General features: G+C 32.7%; 1 protein-coding gene across 5 annotated transcripts in view; it reads right to left on the bottom strand.

Moving 5' to 3' along the window:
* Nucleotides 1-2,818: 2,818 nt before the first annotated feature.
* Nucleotides 2,819-22,697, bottom strand: part of Bap170 (Brahma associated protein 170kD) — a 42,343-nt gene continuing 22,464 nt past the window's right edge. For 2 of the 5 annotated variants that reach the window (XM_085960731.1, XM_085960733.1), the window contains exons 21-29: nt 21,335-21,433; nt 20,149-20,240; nt 19,286-19,408; nt 17,738-18,529; nt 17,335-17,408; nt 17,036-17,189; nt 16,669-16,890; nt 7,745-7,836; nt 2,819-3,961 (exon numbers count right to left, since the gene is read on the bottom strand). In XM_085960731.1, coding sequence (XP_085816857.1) covers nt 3,859-3,961; nt 7,745-7,836; nt 16,669-16,890; nt 17,036-17,189; nt 17,335-17,408; nt 17,738-18,529; nt 19,286-19,408; nt 20,149-20,240; nt 21,335-21,433 — 1,751 coding nt within the window. In that variant the 3' untranslated portion in view covers nt 2,819-3,858. Of the gene's footprint in view, nt 3,962-7,744; nt 7,837-13,316; nt 13,356-16,668; nt 16,891-17,035; nt 17,190-17,334; nt 17,409-17,737; nt 18,530-19,285; nt 19,409-20,148; nt 20,241-21,334; nt 21,434-22,697 lie in introns of all 5 variants that reach the window. The other 3 variants (XM_085960729.1, XM_085960730.1, XM_085960732.1) reach the window with 3 other exon arrangements.

Raw genomic sequence — 22,697 nt, 5'->3', positions numbered from 1 at the left:
ACTGCATGAAGTATTTTTGTTACATAAAATAGTATTCTTTTAAACCTCTCGCTCTAATGTTTTAGAATATAGTCATATTTCGGTACATAACTGTGCAGTGGTGTTAAGATTTTTTAGATGTACTAATTTTTAAACGTATTTATAAAACCATTAGCATAATTTATTACGAGATAATTTTTGTAAAATATTCACGATAAAAAATTATATTGATAATCTCTGTGATCCCAAATTTGACAAGAATTAGGCATTTTATTATTCAAAAAATCGGCAAGAATAACACATTTCAAGATGATTCTAAAGATATTTATTATAAGCTATGTCTTTGACCATTCAAGTGTGATAAACATTTTATGAATAATGATTGCTTTATAATAATTATTGACCTAAGAATAAGGTAGTGTTTTTTTGAAATACGCCATTTCTTTTGTCATTCCCCAGTGGTTAAGCTACAACATACGGCCGTAGCCATAAATAAACAAACTATAATTGAAGTAGGGAGTAAAATGATATTAACGCGCGTGTTTGAACATGTACCGTTTTAAAAAAAATAAAAAATAAATTCGGTTAGGTACATGTTCAAACACGCGCGTTAACATAATTTTACTCCCTACTTTATTTATAGTTTGTCATTTTATGGCTACGGCCGTATGTTGTAGCTTAACCACTAGGGAATGACAAAAGAAATGGCGTATTTCAAAAAAACACTACCTTATTCTTAGGTCAATAATTATTATAAAGCAATCATTATTCATAAGATTTTTATCACACTTAAATGGTCAAAGACATAGCTTATAATAAGTATCTTTAGAATCATCTTCAAATGTGTTAATCTTGCCGATTTTTTGAATAATAAAATGCCTAATTCTTGTCAAATTTGGGATCACAGAGATTATCAAAATAATTTTTTATCGTGAATATTTTACAAAAATTATCTCGTAATAAATTATACTAATGGTTTTATAAATGCGTTTAAAAATTAATAAATGTAAAAAAATTTAACACCACTGCACAGTTCTGTACCGAAATATGACTATATTCTAAAACATTAGAGCGAGAGGTTTAAAAGAATACTATTTTATGTAACAAAAATACTTGATGCAGTCATCAAATGTTTAAAATAACTATAAAGGATAATAAGGCTTCAAAATTATATAAATAGATTATCTACAACGTTTAAGGAGTGTCCAGGATCATGGTTTGAAAATACAATAAAAACTCAATTTTGACCTTCGACGAGCATGTCCCCCCTTAATCATATTTTTATTAACATTAAAAGAATTTAAAACTTATCTAATGTGAAGGATGAATCTGATGCATTTCGACGAGTTTGTTAATATCAGGCTCGAATTCACTTAAAAACAGCCGTAAGTCGCCGCACCGCATTCAGTAACTTGCAGCCGATTTCTCTTTTTAGTTAGCAATGTTGCTACAGCACTAAATCTACGTTCACACAAATACGACGATAGGAATGCTATCAGAAATCGTTGAACAACCGACCATAATCCAGGGTACAGTTGAGAGATTCGCTTCTGCAGCCAAAATTCTTTGTAGCCATTCTTGACTATAGAGAGATTCCGTCTGATTTTTATAGATAAAATTTATCTGCCGTCGCCCCTCTAGATTTCCTTAATGCCCCCTAATTTTCTTTGAGCCTTTACTGCCCCCCTGAAAGCCTCGAGCGCCCACAAGGGGGCGTTATCGCCCACTTTGAGAAAGACTGCTTTAAAGTATCGTATTATTATTTTTTTGAGGATCGAATTACTGACCTATTGATCCACCTAGGTTTTGAACACAGGAACTTTCGGTTTAGGAACTTAGGTTTTGAGAAGCAAAGTATAAAATCATAAATACAACACGTTTCTATATAATATTCTGTTTATTTATTACAAAGAAACATAAGATACAAGATAAAAAAACAAAAAATTTCACACAAAAATATTCATCAAAATAATAAAACTCCAATACAAGGGGAATTTATTAAGATTTACAAGACATTGGTTCCTACAAAAGTAAGTATGTACTATGTATATTTGGTTATCATAAGATCAAAATTAGAAAACTTTATCTCTAATAAGAAGACAGAGAATTACTGTATTATTGCTTGACATATTTTGTCCGGAGAATTGCCACAAGTAATGAAAATATTTAATTAATGAACATAATTTTTTATTAAAAAAATTTATAATAATTAAATTAGTATAAAATATCTTTTCCATTGTATCACTTAAACAAATTATCTTGAATATTATAAAAAAAAGTTTAATAAACCTAACCTAAGCCATAGGACACACAAGCAATAACCACGTAGATGCAGTCATTTCTATAAAACATTATCTAAGTAAGTTTCAAATCAACCACAATGGTAACGCGGCTTAAGAGTCGTCGGCCTATAGTGTCGTGGGTCCCAGGTTCGAACCCTGGGTCTGACAAATACACATTGTTTTTCAATTTGTGTTCGAGTCAGAGTATGGACCTAATAGGTTAAGCAAGTGGCTGACATCCATTTCTCGTAAAAACAAAATCTGTTAATACAAACCTCCACTCTATGGAGGCCCATATGATCTTATTAGGATCGGACATGGTCAAAAGAAAGAAAGGTATCAAATAAGTCAATAAAGAATCATTGACAGAAAAATCTTTAATCTACAATACCACCTGTTGACAATTAAAAGAAAAAATAAAGTGAGGATTCAAGTCAAAACAAGAAAATATCAACTACATACACCAAGCCTCAAAGTAAAACAATTAAAATGCGTAATATTACTGTCATCTCTTTCTAAAGTTTCTTGTCTAAAGTCTCTTTGATTTTTCATTATGTTACGCTCTGAGATGCTATTGTCAGACATGAAAGAATTACAGTAAAACCTCAGTAATACATACCTCCATTGGACCGAAAATCGAAAAAAAATTCGAATTACGATTTACAAAATGTATGGGGGAAAAATATTAAAATTTTGAATAAAAAATTGTTTTTGATTGTCATTAATTTCGTTTCTGATCATAGATAAAATGTCAGGATTATTTTTATTACCAACATAAAATAAGTAATTTTTGATGTTTTAAGAAAAATCTGTCACAATTTTCAATGACTGTCTCATAAAATAGTGTACTTTACTACGATTTATTGAATATTTTTATATGCCAGGGAATCAATCATTTCGAATTACGAAATTCGAATTAAAGGTATGGTTTTATATGAAAATAATGTTCAAGGGACTTTTTTTTCGGGAAAATTTCGAATTATCAGTGTTCTTACTAACGTGGTTTTAATGTAGTCAACTGTATTTCTATTATGCGTTTTTATATCCAATATTGTTGAAGTGGCAACATCAACCATACTAGACAAAAAAATCCAGAATCTGCAGAGCACTGCTATGTTTTTCTGTTATTGTTTGATATTACTTGTTTTGTACAATCCGGATAATCGAGGTTCTAATGTATCTACAAAAATACGACTCAAAATGAAGTCCCATTTCATTTCAGTGTTATTTGCATGTTGTATTAATATGTATAAGTGGAATAGCTTGTGTCTTATGCTAACCCCACATGATCCACGTCTTGCAGTTATATAGACTATAAAATATGGTTGCAACTGAAAATCACAGTTCGCCCAGATGCAGCTACATTGTGTATTCAATGTGAGGAAAGCCTTAGACTAAGCGCGCATGAATGATTTATTGATTGAACAATCGTACTCGGCTGATAGCACGAACCGTTTTATAATCGTCCATGCGCGTCTCGATACAACGCCACTGTCGTAACAACCCGATTGTTGCTTGGCCATTTTATCAATCGTTCATGCTTAGCCTTAGCGTAATAATTTTATTAGATCTATCAATGAATAAACTAACTTAGGGCTTATATACAATTCATATCATACAACACTTGTGCTACGGTTCTGGATGCCTCCACGCTGCTCAGTGCTATTCCTGCAAGATGAGGTTCGTATCCACGCACCAGCCTGTAATGAAGGAGAAAAACATAAATTAATACTAGTGAAGTAGTGGTACACTACGAAAATTTGGACATTGATTGGTTAGTGCAGTGTTCCCGACCGGTGAGTCCTGATTTTTTTTCGAAAACTGCAATATAAGTGCAAATCGTCACCGTTTTAGCAAATCCATCTATGTGCACTTTCTCAAATTGTGCAGGAGAAGGATAAAACTGAATAAAAAAATAATGTTACATTTAAACATTAAAATTATGAAGAATGCTTTATTATTATCAGAAAATGGTCTAAGATTATTATTTTGTTTACAAAAATCTTTTATTTTTAATACAAAAATAATAAAAATACAGTTTGTGATGTCACATAAGTTGTTTTGACCGTTTTGTAAATACACATAGTTTAATTTATTCATCAAAATGTAAATAATAATAAATTCATGAAAAACTGTTACATAAATAATAGTTGAAATATACATAGTGCGTTAGTGATAAATTGCAATATCATTTTATTAATTATTAATGCAATACTGAGATGATATTATATTTATAAGTTCGTTTACTTTCTATTAGCAGGTTTAAATGTTAGGTTATCGTAGAAATAGTGGTGATCTTTCTCTATTACACTTTTTAATTCCTGAAGATGTATGTATTTCGACTGCGATATTGGCAATGATTCATTATATATATTACAAAGGCAGTCAAACGGTTGCACTGATAAAGTTGAGTTTGTAAAAGATTGTTCCATCTGGTAGATACTGTAACATTTTAAAATCATATACAACAGGATCTCCGGTTCGTTTTCCTGGTCTGATTGAACTTAATCCAGATTTAATCTTATCCATAATTCTTAAAAATTAAAAATCAATGACATTAATTTTATAAGGTTGTGTTGGTCTTGCTAGCCGCATATGTGCTATATAATCAGATGGTGAATATATTGGAGGCTTAAAATACTTTTCTTAGGTGGCATGTGCACTATCGGCCTCTATCATGGTGTAGCCTTTTTCCAGAAAAAGCTGTTGAATCTCGATGTTTTTTCTCTCTAAAGATATAACTTAGAGCAGTAGCGAATAATTTATTTCGGTTTTGATATCCACACCCATCCGATATTAGAATTATTTCATTGTATTGTCCTGCTTTCGATGAGATGAGACAAATTCATTAGAAGATACATTATGAAGAATGTATATGGTGAAATTGTGTAGTTGCAGCTTTTGTTTATAGTAAATTTGTGCCTGTGTTTTGGACATAGCAGCACACTTTGGAGATCCATTGTGATTACTAACCGTCCACGTTCTGGTACTCTCCTTCATTTCATTTTTGGTCTTCTAGCATCTTTTTTTTATAATAATGTGGCTATTGTATTCCATTTCTGAAACATTCTTCATTTTATAACTACAGCAGATGGCAGTGATGGCACATTGATCTTTACGTGGTTGGTGGATACTGATTTTTTGGTGGTAAATATACTGGAGTATATTCTGCTGCTTTATGACCATTTTACAGAGACCATTTTTTATATTCATCATGCTTTTGTATTTTGGATCGGAAACACGATTCCACATATACCCTGGAGGTATTTTCTCTGCAATAATGGCTGGGAACTTTGGAATTAGATCCAACCATAATGTAACATTTTTCCACAAATCTCTCCGTTTTGATTTTTGGTTGCACTACCAATTATTTATCTTCAGTCAGATTCTTATTACCTGTCATTGTTGCTTTCAATTGGCCACTGTCATCGAGACGTTTGTAGTTGTTTATCCAACTTTTAAATTAATTCTCGCCTATACCCTATTGACCATGTAGGCATCTTCCAGAAATTATTGAATATTTCCTGTCTCTCTTTTTGAGAAAGCATCTTTCAAACCGTCGTGCAAGACCATAATGCATAGCATATAACATAGAAACAAACTATGTGTAGCCAAACTGTAAAAAAACATTACACTCTCGATATCAAAATACCATCTATAATTCTATATGTTACTATAATATACACATAGTTGTTTTTGTGAACCGTGGTTTTTGAACCTTACACATAGCTGTTTTCTATTTTTTGAAATAACTTCGGAGCGAGTTTACCCAACACATAGATCATTTTACTGGCCTATAGACAAAAAAATAAGGAATGACTTGGTATTTAAAAGTCATTTTTGATAAAAGTGACACATAGATGGTTTTGCTAAAACGGTGACGAAATGTGTTATTATTTCAAGCAAAACTTTTTAATTTAAGAATTTTTGCATGTCGCAAAATCCTAATTAGTTTTTCACTGTCACTAACTAAAAAAAATTGAAAAATACTGAGTAGATTATAGACCCTTGATTTAGCTTTTCCCAATCAGAAATAGAAGAGAATTTTTTTCTCCCTATCACAGAACCGATTAATAAGATAGAAATGTGAAGGCCAGTCGCCACAGACCAAGGTTTTAAAGCCAGCTACAGTTTATTACTTTATGACAGTCAGGCCATAAAAACCAGCAAAATATATTTTGAATTAGAAATGTATGAGATTTTTTTTCAAACACAATCCAGGGTATTGCACATATTTTTAATATTACTGAATTTCTGTGCTTAACTCTTTTACTCCCAGCTGATTTAGCCTAGCATATGCGAAAACTCCCAAGCGTTTTTTGACAACAAATCGTCGATTTAGTTTTTTTTAAATAACTAATTCTACACATGTTTTAAAAATTTGAAACTTTTTTTGTGTGTTCTCAATGGTGTATAAAGCAATAATAAGTAATAATATTGATAGTTTACATCAATAAAACAAAAGAAAAAAATAATGTATCAATATTTATTTAGAAATGAACGGATAAAACTATGTTTGAACAACAAAACAAGTGTGACAACATTTTTTTATTTATAATTGATATATCAAATTTTATAATATAATCTATCCTTATGTAGTAACAGAAAAAAAAATAAACATATTATTATTTCTCTATGAAATAGAATTTTTATAAAGTAATCAAAAAAAATCGTATAGTGTCAAGGTATTCAAGAATATTATTCAATTCACGAAATCGCAAGAGAATTCGATACAGTATCGACGACTAACTGATATGGAATGAAGTAATTTCAAAAAATAAGTCTCAAAGCACTAAATCATTTATAATATTATTTATATTCATGTATTTTTTCACCATCTTACCAAAAATACAGTGGCATCCATTGTTAGTTCAAAAATTACAAATTTCATTTTGTAATGTGATATATGAATCATAAAACAACTAAAAAAAATATCAGAATTTAAAATGTGTCATAAAAATAATGTTTTATTATTTTTATGACCCTCTTTGGTCTCAAGTTCGACAGCAGAGCAATTATGACTTGTGAGTTATTAGGGTATGGCATAATTATAAACAATGCCGACACTAAAATAAATGTTAGTCACCACCCAACACACAGTGAATATAATGCTTCGTCTACATGAACGAAATATGACGGGAAAAAATTTGGAATAAATCGTAAATTTGGTTCGAAACTTTCGGCCGATGGATCGGCCCAGATGGAGTTTTCGCATAGGTATGGTGGGCCGAAATATCGGCCCAGTGGGAGTAAAAGGGTTAAAGTGCTTGTCTTTAAAGCCGTAGGTGCGCGCATTTGAATCCTGATTTTGGAAAATCACAATATGTTGTTTTTTTCACTGATTCGAAGCAGGGACCCAATGGTTCGAGCAAATGGCTAACAACCTAATTACTCTACTACGTTACTTATTCTCTATGGTCCACTTAGGAGGAAAATTATACAAAGAAAATAATGAATATATTATAATATATTATTGTTTTTACCTTCGTCCGGTATGTGAATAAATACAAATATTTCTCAGGATGAGTGCAGCAGTCAGGCGTATACTCTTTGTCACTGGCCCCTCATTGTCATCCTGAAAAAACATACCATAACACTTAAAAACACAAATACGATTGAAGCACATTATGAAAAACAAACAAACACAGAAACACAACATGCAATCAACAAGTTAACATAATTCAACTATGTGTTAAGTGACTGAAAAAAAGCCATGCTTATATATAATATTATTATGTATCATATACAGTCAGGATCAATATTACCAGCTGTTATCTAGGACACACAGACATAAAATAATAGTATGAGGGTTGTCGAAGAATTAAAGACCTTTATTATTTTAAAAATTAGGAAAATTTTATTTTTACAAAAAAAGCATACGACCATTTAGGTACATATCCCCACTATTTTTCCCTGTTACGATTGATGCACTTGGCAAGCTATGGCACTAGGTTCATGATTCCCTTGTAGAACTCCGGCGCCGCCGTCCTCAAAAATGTTCTCATCTCTTCCTCCACGTCCTCGTCAGTCGTTTTTCGGCCAAATGTTGCTTCAGGTGAAGAAAAAGAAGGAATAACTCGGCGCCAGGTCGGGGCTTTGAGCGGGATGACGGAGGACATCCCATTTGAATGAGTCCAAAAGCGCAGTGGTGACGTTGGCTGTGTGGGGCCGAGCATTGTCGTGCAGCAAATACACGCCTTTGGTCAGCTTTCCTCGTCGCATGTTTTGGATAGCCCTTCGGAGGTTTTTTAATGTTTGGCAATAATAATCGGCGTCGTTGGTTGTCCCTTGAGGCAAAAAAATCGACAAAAATAACGCTTTTTCGATTCCAAAACATGGTTGCCATGATTTTCCAGCTTACCTGACCTCCTTCCTCTCCCCTCCTCATTATGAACACTCGTTCTGCCACTTGAAAACTCAGCACACCACTTTCTGACATTCCGCTGGTTCATCACATTACAATAATTGTATGTGAGACAACGATGGATTTCAATAGGGTGGAGTCCCTCCTGGTTGAGAAACCGAATGTTCCTCCGAACGCACCTCGCAGGTGGCGGGATTAGACAGCGTAGCATCCATCTTAAACGGACCCAAAGGTCACACTGAAGTAGCTATCGAGCCGGCTCACCACTCGTTCTGGAGAGGGAAGTCTACGCCACACGCTAGTGCTGCCATCTTTTGAGAAAGAAGATCCGCGTCGCCAAAAATGAATACAGGTCTTTAATTATTGGACAACCCTCGTACATTACAGTAATTTAATGATCCCTAAAGAATTATGAAGTCTGCTTTTGATATTACAACACTAAATGCAGATTCTGCAACATTTGAATCGGTAGACATATCCAACAACAAACATATAGTAATAACTAATAAAAGCTACAAAAACTAACAATTAAAGAAAAAGCAAAAATAACATAAAGTACAGGACAATTACTTTTAAAACCCTTTAACCCTTTTACTCCCATTCGGCCGATATTTCGGCCCACCATACCTATGCGAAAAGTCCATCTGGGCCGATCCATCGGCCGAAAGTTTGGATCCAAATTTACGATTTATTCCAATTTTTTTCATTTCGTCTCATCGAGACATAGAATTATATTCGGTCTGTGTTAGGTGTGACTAATATTTATTTTAGTATGGCACTTGTTTATAATTATGTCATACCCTAATAACTCACAAGTCATAATTGCTCTTGCTGTCGAACTCGAAACCAAAGAGGGTCATAAAAATAATAAAACAATATTTTTATGACACATTTTAAGTTCTGAGATTTCTTTTAGTTGTTTTATGATTCATATATCACATAATTATGAATTTTGTAATTTTTATGAACTCTGACCGAGCGAACAATGAATGCCCACTGTTTTTTTGGTAGGATGGTGAAAAAATACATGAATAAATATTATTATAATAGATTTAGTGCTTTGAAACTTATTTTTTTAAATTACTTCATTCCCATAACAGTAAGTCCTCGATACTGTATCGAATTCTCGTGCGATTTCGTGAATTGAATAATATTCTTGAATACCTTGACACTATACGATTTTTTTTTTGATTACTTTATAAAAATTCTATTTCATAGAGAAATAATAAGTTTATTTTTTTTTCTGTTACTAGATAAGAATAGATTATACTATAAAATTTGATATATCAATTCTAAATAAAAAAATGTTGTCACACTTGTTTTGCAGTTCAAACATAGTTTTATCCGTTCATTTCTAAATAAATATTGATACATTATTTTTTTCTTTTGTTTTATTGATGTAAACTATCAATATTATTACTTATTATTGCTTTATACACCATTGAGAACACACAAAAAAAGTTTCAAATTTTTACAACATGTGTAGAATTATTTATTTAAAAAAACTAAATCGACGATTTTTTGGCAAAAAACGCTTGGGAGTTTTCGCATATGCTAGGCTAAATCAGCTGGGAGTAAAAAGGTTAAACCCTACAAGCATGTAAGCTGTCCAAATGGGTCAATATATCCCGAAATCGAGACCATTTACCATCATTAACCCAAAGGCCCACTATATCACCATGAGAGTTAAGAGGAACAGAATACTCGCGATAAACTATCACTACATTTTGTTCTCACATGTGACATGACCGGCTATCGATTGAAATGAGATGTTTCATGATATCAGAATGCAAACATTGTTTGATCTGAAAACATGTCTGATGATTTTAAAATCTGAAAACCATAGCGCATACATAGGCACTGCATGAAATAATTTACGATGAAATTTAAAACTTATCACCTTTGTCCATACCAAAGCATAAAATAACACTGAAGCAATATACAGTGAAACCCTGATTTTACATTCTTGGAGGAACGGACAAAAAACGTAAATAAAAGGAAAATGTAGATATTATTTATATTATTATTATTATATTATACTTATTCAAAATTTAAAAAACCAATTATTAAAAAATCATACAAATTGGTTAGGAGCATGTTATATCAATGTGTTCTTTACGTTTTCGAGAATATTCCCTTTCTCTTGAACTGACAAATTTAAAAAAAAAACACAGGAAAACTTATATAATAGCTAACGTATAACTAAATAATTACAAGATAAAAAGAACTTTCTATATACAACGTTTTTAAATTTTCTGTTGAATCATATAAACTTGACAATTATATGTATTAATAAATACTTTTTTTTGTACTTGATAGAAACACTAAATAAATATAGAATACTGAAATGTCATTTTGACATTTCATATTGATTTCCATAGTAACGCAAGTATATATTAATAATTTAGTTGCTAGAACCCCTTTGGCAACCAATAATAGTGTTTTACTTTTTAGGAATTTCTTCCGAAATAACTTTTCATACAAAACAGAATTAACTGAAAATGAATTCAATTCTGCTTAAAGATGGCTAAAAGTATTAAAAGAATGCATTGTCGTCGTGTTCTGATATATTCTAAAAGTTTCAAATATCTAGGTAGTCGGGAAGATAGTTTCAAATCTTCAATCATCCAATACAAATCTTGGACAAAAGAAAAAATTTGTACTGGACAAACAAGAATACAAACTAATAAAAACGTGGTAAAATGCAAGAGTACTGCAGAAACTAGTAGCCGGAAAACATGAATTATGGGCAAGTAAAATCGAGATTCCACTGTCTATTATTTTTTGAAGTTATACTTCTTTTGGCGCGTTTGGGAAAACAGATCAAAGTGTATTTTTGGCATGTGATGAAGTTGCGCGCGCCGATGTAACACGTTTGGCGTGTGACAGAAGTTGCGCGCGTCAATACAACACATAATTTATTATTATGATTATATTCATTTCGGTCTCAGGGGTACATGCGCATACGCATAGTGTCATTTAGTTAGTCGTTCAATACAACCAAGTAAACAGCATGTGTTGTAAACATAACCAATATTATGTTATAATAAATATATATGTTTATAAACATATTTCTGGAGACTAACTTTCTACACTGTTAATTTATATTCATAAAACTATATTTATATTGGTGTATATTTATTTTTCATTGTAAGGATTGTGTATCAAGATTTGAGGCTATATTTATGTAAATATTATTTATGAGTAAAATTATATATCAATAAATAAATAAATTTTGTGAATGTTGAGTTGATAAATAATTCAAAAAATATATTAAAATTTGACTTTTTATTAATTTATCATGGGCACTTCTGAATCGCTTATAACCACTGCATGGCAAAGATTAGTTTTGGTCCAATACAATAATTAAATTACAATTATCATGTGCTATATGAGACATCGATGAATCGCGTACGTTTTCATCAACCTAATCCACTGTATTATTAATAGACTCAGGTAACGGCTTATTTTGTTTTGTTACGTCAAATAAGTATAACTTCTAACGCGCGTACATAAGTACACACACCGATTTTTTTAAGCAATTTTATTGTCTTTTAATTAACCGTTCCCATGTAACCAAAATTCTTTCGAGACCCTTTTCATCCTTGTAGAATAATTTTGACCAGCAAAGTTGACATGTCAAAATAAAAAAAATTATATTTTCATAAAATTATTACCAGGGTTACCGTGTAGTGAGGAGCTTAGGGTTTAAAGGGTTAAAAAAATCAAAGCAATAAAAAACATTCTTGCATGAATATTTTTCATTCTAATACATATTCATATGCAAAAACGAATGAATACTACAGTAAAACCTTGTTAATACTTATTCCATGGATGGAAATCGAAAAAAAATCGAATTATGGGGGGAAAACATTGAAATTTTGAAAAAAAAAAAATTGATTTTCTTTAATTTCGTTTCCGATCATAGATGTGCCTACTAAATTTCCGATACAATTCTTTAAAATTAAAATCTGCAAATATCATGTGTCATTTTTATCTATAAATCTATAAACCTATAAATAAATATCTATAAACCGCACTTCCATTATAAACTAACAAGCTCCTCCCATTTAGTCGACAACAGCGCCTTACTTCACGTAGCCAAGAAGATGTTGTCGTATAATAACTAGAATTATAGAAAAATACGAAATATTTTTTATTTTTCCAATTTGTCAACACAATTGTTTGGCATTGGTGCTCTAGTAAAACTATGTGAAAATCCAATAAACAATCAACAATTAAATACCTACAGCCCTGAACCGCTGTGTGTGTGTCAATGGGTCATAAAATGTCAGGATTATCTTTATTACCTTCATAAAATAAGTAATTTTTGATGTTCTAAAAAAAACAGTCACAATTTTCAATGACTGGCTCATGAAATAGTGTATGTACTTTATTACGATTTACTGAATATTTTTATATGCCAGGACTCTGAAATCATTTTAAATTACGAAATTCGAATTAAAGGTATGTTTTTATATGAAAATAATGTTCAAGGGACTTTTTTTTTCTTGAAAATTTGGAATAATGGCGAATTACAGTGTTCTTTCTAACGAGGTTTTACTGTAACTACTCAAGCATTGCAATGTACCAACAAAGAGAGAAAGAACAGAAGTATGGTAAAAATCAGATAAACAAAATCACAATAAAGCACATTAAAACACAATCTTGTTAGTTCAGCTCATTCTCACCGGTGTCTCTACCGTATTCCTGCTTGCCTCGGCACGGTGCTAAAAACCAACACCACATTAATTTATTCATCATTGTCGTATTAGCAATAAAATTTTGTTCCAAATACCAGATTGATATTGTTAGATCAGTGGTTCCCAACCTTTTTGATATTGTGATTCCCTTTGATAAAAATAATAAATAAAAAACGGCACTCCAGTCACTCATTACTTGTGATCTTTGATGTACACTTGAGACATTTTTAAATATGATATATTTTGGCGAACAAACTTCAATAAACGTAATATCATTTCAAAACTGTACAGCTTTGGTAAATATTTCAGGATGCGACACTATGCTATGCATCCACATAGTACTTTCACGATGCAATAAAAATCGTCCTGAGCTGTCATCGTAAAAAGACATCAAAACAAGTTTCTCAATCGAACCTGATTTATAAACAGATTCAAGATATCCACTAAAATGTGGTATTTTTTTATATTGTAACCTTTATAATAAGCTTATATTACAAAAATTTGAATCTTTTTTTTATCACCAATCCAAATCCAGTTCGTTGGGGGTTCCCCCGTTTTGGAATCGCGACCCACAGGTTGGGAACCACTATGTTAGGTATACAATTAAATTAACCCTTTAATTATAATTTGTGAGCTAGGTACTTTTTTTCACTGGATAATTATTTAATGAGATCATTTGAATATGTGTATTCAATAAGGCTCTAAGTACCAAAAAGTAGTATTGCCTGTAGTTACAAAGTCATTGCAGTAAAATTTCATGAAGCAGACCTTTTGAAAAATGTAGTTTTACAGTGTGAAGCAATCACGGCAGCTTCTATAATTTTAGGTATTAAGAACTCGCAAGTGTCAACACACCATTGTCAGCTATGTTATATTGAATGCCGTTGACCACTGCAGTGTTACTTACACCATTATAAATAAAACACGCCAACGGACTTACAACGTCGACAGATTTAATTATTTTTCTGTATTTTTTTGACTTGCTTGAGGCACTTAGACTATAGTTGAAGTTATTGGCGTTGGTATGTAGAACATTTTTCTACAAAAATCTCAGTTTTTATTATTTTGGTACTTAGCGCCTTAATTAATACACGTATTCATTTTATTTCTGCATGAAATTTTGTAATACATATATTATTTTTTGTACAAAATTTACTGCTCAGACGGGTCCATGATCCGCACAAATAATAGAAAAATTAGAGGGAGTGCTGGCTATTTCAATGGGTCTATTCTATAATTATCGACCGCTAAAGTGATAAAGTGATAAATATTATCAAACTTAGGGTAGGTTTGTATCAAAATATTAGCACTTATTGTAACAATTACACGAAGCTGGTTTTTATTGTTGCAATAAGTGCTATATTTTAACAGCACCTATCTTGCTGCTGTTAAAATATCGCACTTATTGCAACAATAAAAACCAGCTTCGTGTAATTGTTACAATAAGTGCTAATATTTTGATACAAACCTACCCTAAGTTTGATACTATTTATTACTTTAGTGTTCGATAAGTATAGAATAGACCCACATGTATCCTAATCTTCAAAACAGCTCATATACTCCCTAAACTGATCGCCATTTTCATAAATTTATATACGAATCGGTCTTATTAACCAAATACAGTATTTCCCCGATTATAAGCCACATGTTTTTTCCTATTTTAGTGTCTCTGAATTCGGGGTGCTTCTTATAATCGATGGTTTCTTACAATCGCCGTAAAATTCGCAGTGAATTGTCGAAATGTGCAGTGAATTGGTTGTTATTCCCGGTGGCATGACTAGCCAACTGCAACCCGTTGACGTATCAGTCAACAAACCATTTAAAGAGTATTTAAGAAGCTATTGGTGGCTATCGAGGGTATTTAATCATATTTATGTATTGAGGCAGTAAACTATTTTCAATAGCTGCCGATAGCGGCCAATAGCAGCCTTGTGTATAGAAGAGTTGCACTGGTTGTGGACTGACAACCTTCGGTTGACACCTGCGCATCTATTCTATACACACGACTGCTATCGAGGGTAGTTTTTCATTTTTTGTATTGAAGTATTATAATTTTTACAATAAGTTAGTTATATTGTTACAATAAGTGCTATGTTTTAACAGTATCTCTCTTGGCTAACTTTTAGAGCGAGATAGAGAGTTTTGACTGCTAAAGCGTCAATTACATTGAGCTTCTTTACGAGCTGTTTGTTAGTGAATTTAAAAGCGGGCGATTCAGCTACTGCGATTTGATGATTACACACAAAACTTTCCATTCGCTGAGAAGCTACAAACCAGCGACTATTTTGACAGAACGTAGTTCGTTTTTTTACCGGGAGGTTGCTACTGCGCTCTACTGCGCAGGCACAGTAGGCCCACACGCCGGCGTGTAGCGTTTTAAGTTGACCAGCTTTCAACTTTTCTCGGTAGACTGTTTACAACCTGCTTGTTAGCTTGTTCGATGATTACACTGGGCAACTTTACAGGCAGATTATAAATTCGCCAACAAACAGCTCGTAAAGAAGCTCAATGTAATTGACGCATTACGGCTAGACGGCTAACTTATTGTAACAATTATAATACCTCAATACAAACATATGGTAAACTACTCCCGATAGCCGCCGATAGCAGCCTTGTGTATAGAATAGATGAGCTTGTAAGATAAAAAAACACCAGCATCAAAAATTGCAGAATGGGTGTCAGCTGCTTGGAAGAAAATCCCGGAGACAGTAGTGAAATATTCTTTTAAGAAATGCTGCATCACTAATGCTCTTGATGGCAGAGAGGAAGACATTTTGTGGGAAGATGCAGACAATGACTCTGAGTCGAAAAGTGATCCACAAAAATCGGACACTGAATCTAAAGAAATGTTCAGACTCTCATGGTGATGGTACATAAATAATATGCCTATTTTTAAATCCTTTTTATTGTGATTGTATGACGTTATCTGTTAAAATAATGTTTTTATTTTTAATTATTGTTATATAAAAATAAGTGTACGGCCTGAGTGGACAGCATTTGGCGGGGCGTGCGCAAGTCAAATGTATAACCATATGTGAAATGTTCATAGATAATCTCTTTTTTTGGTTATAGGTTGCGTATGCCGCCCGCGCCACACCGAACGCTGTCCACTCAAGCCACACACTAAGGGTTCGTCTTATAATTGAGGAAATACAGTATAACAGGCCTTATATTACACTATTATAGCATCATAAAAGGATAGCCACATCTTCCATTGGCTGGTGTAAGTGATCATTTCTTTTTTGATTTTATTGTAACATATAATCGAAATATACCATTTACCAGTGTTAAATGAGACAATAAAATTCCCGGTTACCAAAAAAAGGGTATGTGAACAAACCATGAGTTCTCTAGGATTCAGAAAATCAACAGCGTGTCTCTTGATAGCATGAAGAGCAGCATTAGGGGCATATCCCGGATGCGGAGTGCCAAGGGTGTTTCCTTCGGGCCCCGGTGAGTCGATTCTCTCCATGGTGGCGGAAGGGGCAGGAGGTGGGGGAGCAGCCGTTGCCGAAACAGGGATAATTCCCTTACGCCGCTGTGTCAGAGATGTTTTTAGCGCCTGGAAACAGGTAGTTAATAAATAACTATTCACTTATAATTGGTAATAACATTATTTAAGGTATTGATTTGAATTTAATAAATAAACGACATCTTGTAACACACAAAAAGAATTCTACTAAGAATATAGAAAAATCAATACTCACTTCGGCAGTGCAATGACGGTCTTGTAGGTGCGTCATCAGGGAGAACCGTTTTCGTGGTAATTGATCGCAATGTGCCCACAGACAAGGAGACTCAGGCCGGGTGCAATGGGCAGTGCACGCATGTGAATACACTGCCGCTGCACTTTCAAATACCCTGCAATTCAGAACGACATTTTGTAAAAACGACACGAATTTTTGCAAGATGGATGAATCAACCCCTGGCATTCGATGAGCACTCTAGCAATACTTCACCATGGGGACAAAATGTTCAATGGAAAAATAACTGAATGTGGACATACGTGTCACATCCCCTCCATTGGCACACCCAAGGTTCATCGGGCACCTTGTGGACTGGCGTCACTGGTGGCAGCTTCTGAAATCAATTATTTGAAGATAAGTTTATGTTCCTGGCAATGTTTGAGTCCAATAGGAAATCATTTAATGCTTTTTTTTTATTTAATGCGACTATTAGTGAATTGAGTATCTATAGGAAAAGCACAATATGTATACTACAAGGAATGCATTTTTTGTAGAAACAATAGTGGGCATACTGTGTTTTTTTAGCAAAGACTTTTTATGCAGTATTTTTTTCTTCAAAATTCCAAATGACATCACTTCTCAATGCAATCAAGTGTGTTCATTGGTCTCTAAGGAAAATATCTTAAAATGTTGAAAAAATCTATAAAACAAAATTCAACACACCTTCTGAGTTTCAATGGGAGCCTGATTGGTCACGATCTTACTGGTACCCTGAACGATCCTCTGGGGCACCTCGGTGATCACCTGCTGCCCGACTATGTGCTGCTGGTTTCCAACTATTATCTTCTGACTTTGCATGAGCTGTGAGGAGCTCACAACGATCTTCTTATCGTTTTTCATATTCTGCATCTGATTCGAGATGACGATATTCTGTCCACCGGAAACCAGCTGTCTGTTTCCCTGCTGGTCCACGATAAACTGATTCCCGGATATTATTCTCTGCTGATTGTTATTACCAGCATTGTTATTGCCAGAAAATGGTTGCGACATCGTGACGATTTGTTGATTACCGCTGATAAACTGTTGGCCTCCACTGCTTATTATTTGATTACCCATTACAATTTGCTGATTACCGACGACGATTTGCTGATTCCCGACCATGATCTGTTGATTTCCGCCGAGCAACTGCTGATTTGAGGTTATGATCTGACCGAATTGCTGTTGCTGATTGCCTTGCATGATAACTTGCTGATTCTGTTGGGGTATCGTCATCATCTGGTGTCCAGTGGAGATGATCTGCGACTGCGGCTGTTGGGTGATCACCGGCTGTTGGCTGGCGACCAACTGCGCCTGCCCCTGGACCACTTGCTGTTTTATGATCCCCGAGGAGTGCATCATTCCCTGCGGGGTCTGAATCATGGCCTGCGTCGTGTGCATCATTCCCTGCGTCGGTTGCATCATGGCCTGGGTGGATTGTATTACTCCTGTTGACGTTTGAATGAGTCCAGTGTTCGTCTGAATGAAAAAAATCGGACAGCGGTGTTATTTTGTAATCAATATGATATGCAATTACGAAGTAGAAAAAGATTCAAATGGTAAGGCACAGAACAAAAACAATTATTTGATTAAAAAATAAACACGAAGTTTATAAAATTTAAATGTTTTTAAAATGTAATTTATTTCAAAACGGTTATATCTTGACTACGGTGGATGGGTCTTGGTTTCCTCTAACAAGTCTCTGCACGTGTCTCTATCCACAGTGTCCGCTTTCCAGTTTAGTATTGTTGGTTTGGTATAAAGCAGTGGTAATTCAAACTTTGACTTTAACAGTATCAAAAATATGGTCATCGACCAAGTCTTTGAAGCCAGATTTTGTTTATGACTTAATGATTCTCAGGTCATAAAAAGCTACAAAAATAAAACCTCCGGGATGTCTTCAAATAATACCAACATTGAATACACGTTTCGTTTACGTGACAAACTTTAATGCATACAGATGTAACTTCTTTTTCAAACAAATTTCTTATGCCTTTATATTATTGTTGTTATTATTGATATCATTATAGAAGTTTTTTTCTAAATTAATCGAAAAATCTTACGAATCGTTATACTAAAAAAAATCTACGTAAATAATACAATCTCATGCATGTATCTCAAATTAAAATCAGAATCTACAACTCGAAACTATTCTAAAACTAATTGATTACGAAACCTAAAAATCAGATAGAAATTATTATTGTTTGTTTAGATGGGTATGATCAGGATATGTACCTGTACCTGTATGACGGAGTTGCCAGACTGATTGGACAACGACTGTTGCTGGTTGATGACGTCGCTGGCCTGAGAAATCAGATTATTCAACGTACTCTCATCCAGGGCACCGGAATTATTCACCTGGTCAAATAGGACACTCATTCATTACTGTCTACTTAAAATCGTAATTTCGAATTTATTGAACTTAGTAAAAATCATAATTCGTATTTATTAAATCGTATTTCGAAATTTACTTACACTTTCTATAATTCGAATTTCGAATTAAAACTTTGTACTTTACCATAAAGATTTGTTTTAACAACCCGGATTTCCTCTTTTATATTGATTACTATTTTTAGTGCTCTCATCAATGTAATTGTTTAAACAAACCATGAAGATGTCATGACTTGTAACAAAGGCGTCAACAAAGTATATCTTTAATCTTACAATACCACTATAAAACTCATGCCTCAATAGCTGCCCATACAAAAATCAAAGTCCAACGAAATAATAATCCAGATTACCTCCCTCAGAAAAGATTAAAAAAACAAATTCGAGGAAAGTTTTGCATAGCACCATATCCCTTTATATATCCTGCAGTAAAATGCTTGTGTATTGGTTCCTACTAGATACTTCTTTTACATAAGGTACCCAAAAAAAAGGTGCATGCAATCAATATTATGTTTATTAAATTCTTTATAATTCAAATCTCACACAGAAAAAGCTTTGAGGGATGGTATATGCGTATAATATTTTATTATCTATTCGTAAATAAATAATATTTCAAGTACCACTCTTTACTCAATTACGTATATCTCTATGGATAATACATATACTAACTCAATTTTTACGAAACTACTGAAGATAACTACATTACTTACAGTTAAAGTGATAGGAGGACTGTTTCCGTTACCGCTTTGAAGAATTATTATGGTTTTATGAGGCATTACGCCGCCTTGTATGTAGCCGAGTCCTGAGAACAGTATAGAGAGAACAGCATGAATCAATAATACAAACAATATCCCTTTACTGCATGATTTTTTTTTTTGAAAATTTTTTATTTTTTCTTGGTGTGAAAATGTCTTTTTTTTCGAAAATTCCATTAAATTTTGTATGTCACTGCGTGGTGTCGCAGATTTAGGACATTAGGAAATCTTACATTTCAGTATGACAAAATACAAGCCCAAATGATAACAATTATAAAAAACTAATGTACACACCTTATTAATTGATGGGTAGATATTTTTATTCGACCAATTTCAATCTTCTGTACATTTTTTTTTATTTACTTACAAATGCGGATTTTCGCGTACATACGAATTTGTCAACTGTCAAAGCAGAAATTGCAGACTATAATGCAGAAATGCTTTATTTCTTGAAATGTCCAAACAAAATAGGTAAAGTAGGATGTTTATGGTAAAACAGTTTTCTAGGCATCGAAAAAGGATATTATTTGATAATTTACACAGATGGCATTGGCTATATCGAAATAGTTTGAAATGTTGCAAATTTGCGACACTATGCAGTAAAGGGATATATAAATAAAATGAACTTTTTTTTAATGAAACACTTAATAACGATTCCAGTAACGCACGTTTTCATGATTGAACTGGTAACTGCAGAAAAAATATATTCTCTGTATTGTCGTCAGTATTAATTGTAAACAAGAAAATGGCACCTTCCTGTTGGCATAACCTTTTGAATCTCAATGTTAGTAGTTAGAAAATCTATCTGCATAGAAGAATGTTTTTTTTCAATGAGTGTTGATATAAGAGAATTTGTAACCCAACACTTATTTTGAAAGCAAATCGATAAAACTTTAACAACTTCATAGTGAGTCAGAATCCAATGATCAGCTTGAAGTCAGTTAGTAACTGACATTTATTCTCCACAGTCTGATTTTTGGTAAACTGAACGTTTTGTCAGTCACTAATATTTACTAACATACATTATATAATAACTAAATAAATATTAATGAGCTATTTATAGAAAGCATTAATAATGCGTAAACCTAACCATTAATTAGACTACATGAAATAATTAATTTGTAAATATGCTTTGAATTACCTTGATTGTTTTGTGTTGCGATCAGTTGAAGAGGTGTGGAGTGAGAAACAAACTGTTGTGCAGAAACATTTCCACTAACTATACCTTTGCTTGGAGTTCCTATAAAATACGATTTTATACTTTATTAAAACAAATACCTAATAATAAATATGAATAAAATTAATTTTATTTCCTGTAAATAATTTTTACACTATTATTGTTATCCAAGCTTTTAAACAGGAAAAACACAATTCAAATTGACAAGGACCTCGTTAAAATCGAATTAAGAATTACAAAATATAGTGTACAAAAAAAATTTCAAAGAATTTTATTTGAAACTTAATTGTTTCTACATAACTTAAAAAAGCCTAACGTACCTCAGAGCCAGTGTGTCGTATATTGTACGATTTTGCAGAAATAACAACAAATTCTGTATCATATCTGTCAGGACCAGTTCACCTTTGTGTATATTCATAACAGAAACCAAAAATTCCTAAAACCACGAGCTGAAAATCCATAGGGATCAAACGACTGAAAAATCTTAAATTGCGTTATCCCGAAAAGAGTTTTTTGGACGTATATATAAAACACTGGCTCTTAGGTACTGATAGATTAGAGATTAGAAAAATCTTCAACAAGTGGATTTTGAACACAGATCTACTGCTTGCCGGAGAGTGCTCTAACCATAAAGCTACAGACACAAATGTCTTTGTGGATAATTCCTAATATGTACCTACGTAACTGAATTTTCCAAATACAAGATCTATGTAATTTAAATCAAGGTAATGAGGCATATAGTAGGTTAGTTAAGTTTATGTGACTTTCCAAATTATGTATTTTCAATATATTATTTATTTATAGAATATTTTCGTATGGCCGGAAGTCATAAATTACTTCATATTACAGTGAAACCTCATTAGCCGTAATTCGAAACTTTCCCGAAAAAAAAGTCCCTTGAATATTATTTTCATATAAAACCATACCTTTAATTCGAATTTCGTAATTCAAAATGATTTCAGAGTCCCTGGCATACAAAAACATTCAATAAATCGTAATAAAGTACACTATTTCATGAGCCAGTCATTGAAAATTGTGAGACTTTTCTTAAAAAAATCAAAAATAGCTTATTTTAAGAAGGTAATAAAAATAATCCTGACATTTTATGACCCAATTCGGTAGGCACATCTATGATTGGAAACAAAATTAATGAAAATCAAAATTCTTTTTTTTTCAAAATTTTAATATTTTCCCCATACATTTCATAATTCGTAATTCGAATTTTTTTTCGATTTTCGGTCCCATGGAATTCGTATTAACGAGGTTTTACTGTATAAAATTCGAATAAAAGGTAATCTTGCTAATTTATTTAAATAAAATTTTGAAT

This window comes from Rhyacophila brunnea, unplaced genomic scaffold (assembly GCF_057557595.1).
Source record: "Rhyacophila brunnea isolate RB1 unplaced genomic scaffold, BYU_Rbru_1.0 scaffold_12, whole genome shotgun sequence".
Taxonomy (NCBI): domain Eukaryota; kingdom Metazoa; phylum Arthropoda; class Insecta; order Trichoptera; family Rhyacophilidae; genus Rhyacophila; species Rhyacophila brunnea.
Note: the sequence above shows the minus strand (reverse complement) of the source record. Positions and strands in the feature narration are given on the sequence as shown.